At 38.4% G+C, this 1,235-nt stretch overlaps 1 protein-coding gene across 1 annotated transcript; it reads right to left on the bottom strand.

The window, feature by feature from the left end:
- Window positions 1-285: 285 nt before the first annotated feature.
- Window positions 286-670, bottom strand: LOC145039625 (secreted RxLR effector protein 161-like). Its single transcript, XM_078987661.1, has 2 exons — window positions 511-670; window positions 286-440 (listed from the first exon to the last, which is right to left on the bottom strand). Exons 1-2 carry the CDS (start codon window positions 668-670, stop codon window positions 286-288), a joined length of 315 nt encoding a protein of 104 aa, XP_078843787.1.
- Between the last annotated feature and the right edge of the window lie 565 nt (window positions 671-1,235).

Below are 1,235 nucleotides of genomic sequence, written 5' to 3'. Positions count from 1 at the left end.
TCCCCAACAGACCAGTTAAACTTTATTTTAAAATCTTCAACGGCTACTTCAGAATTATTCGAACACATCTCCCCCTTAATTCTGAGCTCATCATGTAATACTTTCAACTCCCAACATGTCCCTCATTTCCATGAACTTCACACGTGGTAAGGATTTTGTTAAAGGGTCTACCCTTTATTCTTTTCCACTTACATGCTCCACTTCAATCTGCTTCTTCTCAACATAATCTCGAATAAAGTGATATCTGGTGTTGATATGCTTACTTCTACTATGGAAAATGGGATTTTACATGAGAGTTATTGTAGATTTATTATCCACATAGAGCTTAACAATTTCTTTTTTCCAACCCGTTAAGTCTCTCATTAAACACCTCAACCACAATGCTTGACATGCAGCTTTTGCAGCTGCCATGAATTCCACCTCGCAGGTGGATAACGCCACTGCACATTGTTTTTTTAGAAGACCACGTGATAGGCTATCCGAAAAAATAGAAGATTGTTCCCGTTGTACCCTTCCTGTCATCTAAATCCATTCCATGGCTACTATCATTGTACCCAACTAGTTTCCTATCTCTACCTTTCTTGTACACCAGGCCATAATTCTTTGTGCCTTTAATATACCTTAGTATTTGCTTTATTGCCTTGAAGTGGCTCTGCTTTGGTACCTCCATATACGTGCTAGCCACACCAACTGATTAGCTTAGATCAAGTTTTGTATGGGTCAGGTAACGTAAGCTTCCACTTTATTCTCCTAAAGACTTGGTCCCCAACAGACCAGTTCAACTTTATTTTAAAATCTTCAACGGCTACTTCAGAATTATTCTAACACATCTCCCCCTTAATTCTGAGTTCATCATGTAATACTTTCAACTCCCAACATCCACATCTTTTGTTAGGCCTGATCTTTGCTCTATTGGATGCTTTGTGGGATTTCACTCACCCATTCCTGTTTCTTGAAGAATCTTTTCTACATACCCAACTTGACTTAATATGATGCTGCTTTTTGTTTGTAGGACTTCTATCCCAAGGTAATAGGATAAATTACCCAGCTCGCTCATGTCAAACACCTTTTTCATCGGTTTCTTGAAATCATCTATCAGTTCATCACTTGTACCAGTCACGATCAAATTATCCACATAAACTCCAACCATTAGTGTCATCTTTGTCTTCTGAATCTTATATACCGCGTATTCCTATGGGTATCACTGAAATCCCATATCCTTGAGTATTTTGTCA

Source organism: Lactuca saligna, chromosome 4, assembly GCF_052625555.1.
Source record: "Lactuca saligna cultivar CGN05327 chromosome 4, ASM5262555v1, whole genome shotgun sequence".
In the NCBI taxonomy this organism is placed as follows: domain Eukaryota; kingdom Viridiplantae; phylum Streptophyta; class Magnoliopsida; order Asterales; family Asteraceae; genus Lactuca; species Lactuca saligna.
Note: the sequence above shows the minus strand (reverse complement) of the source record. Positions and strands in the feature narration are given on the sequence as shown.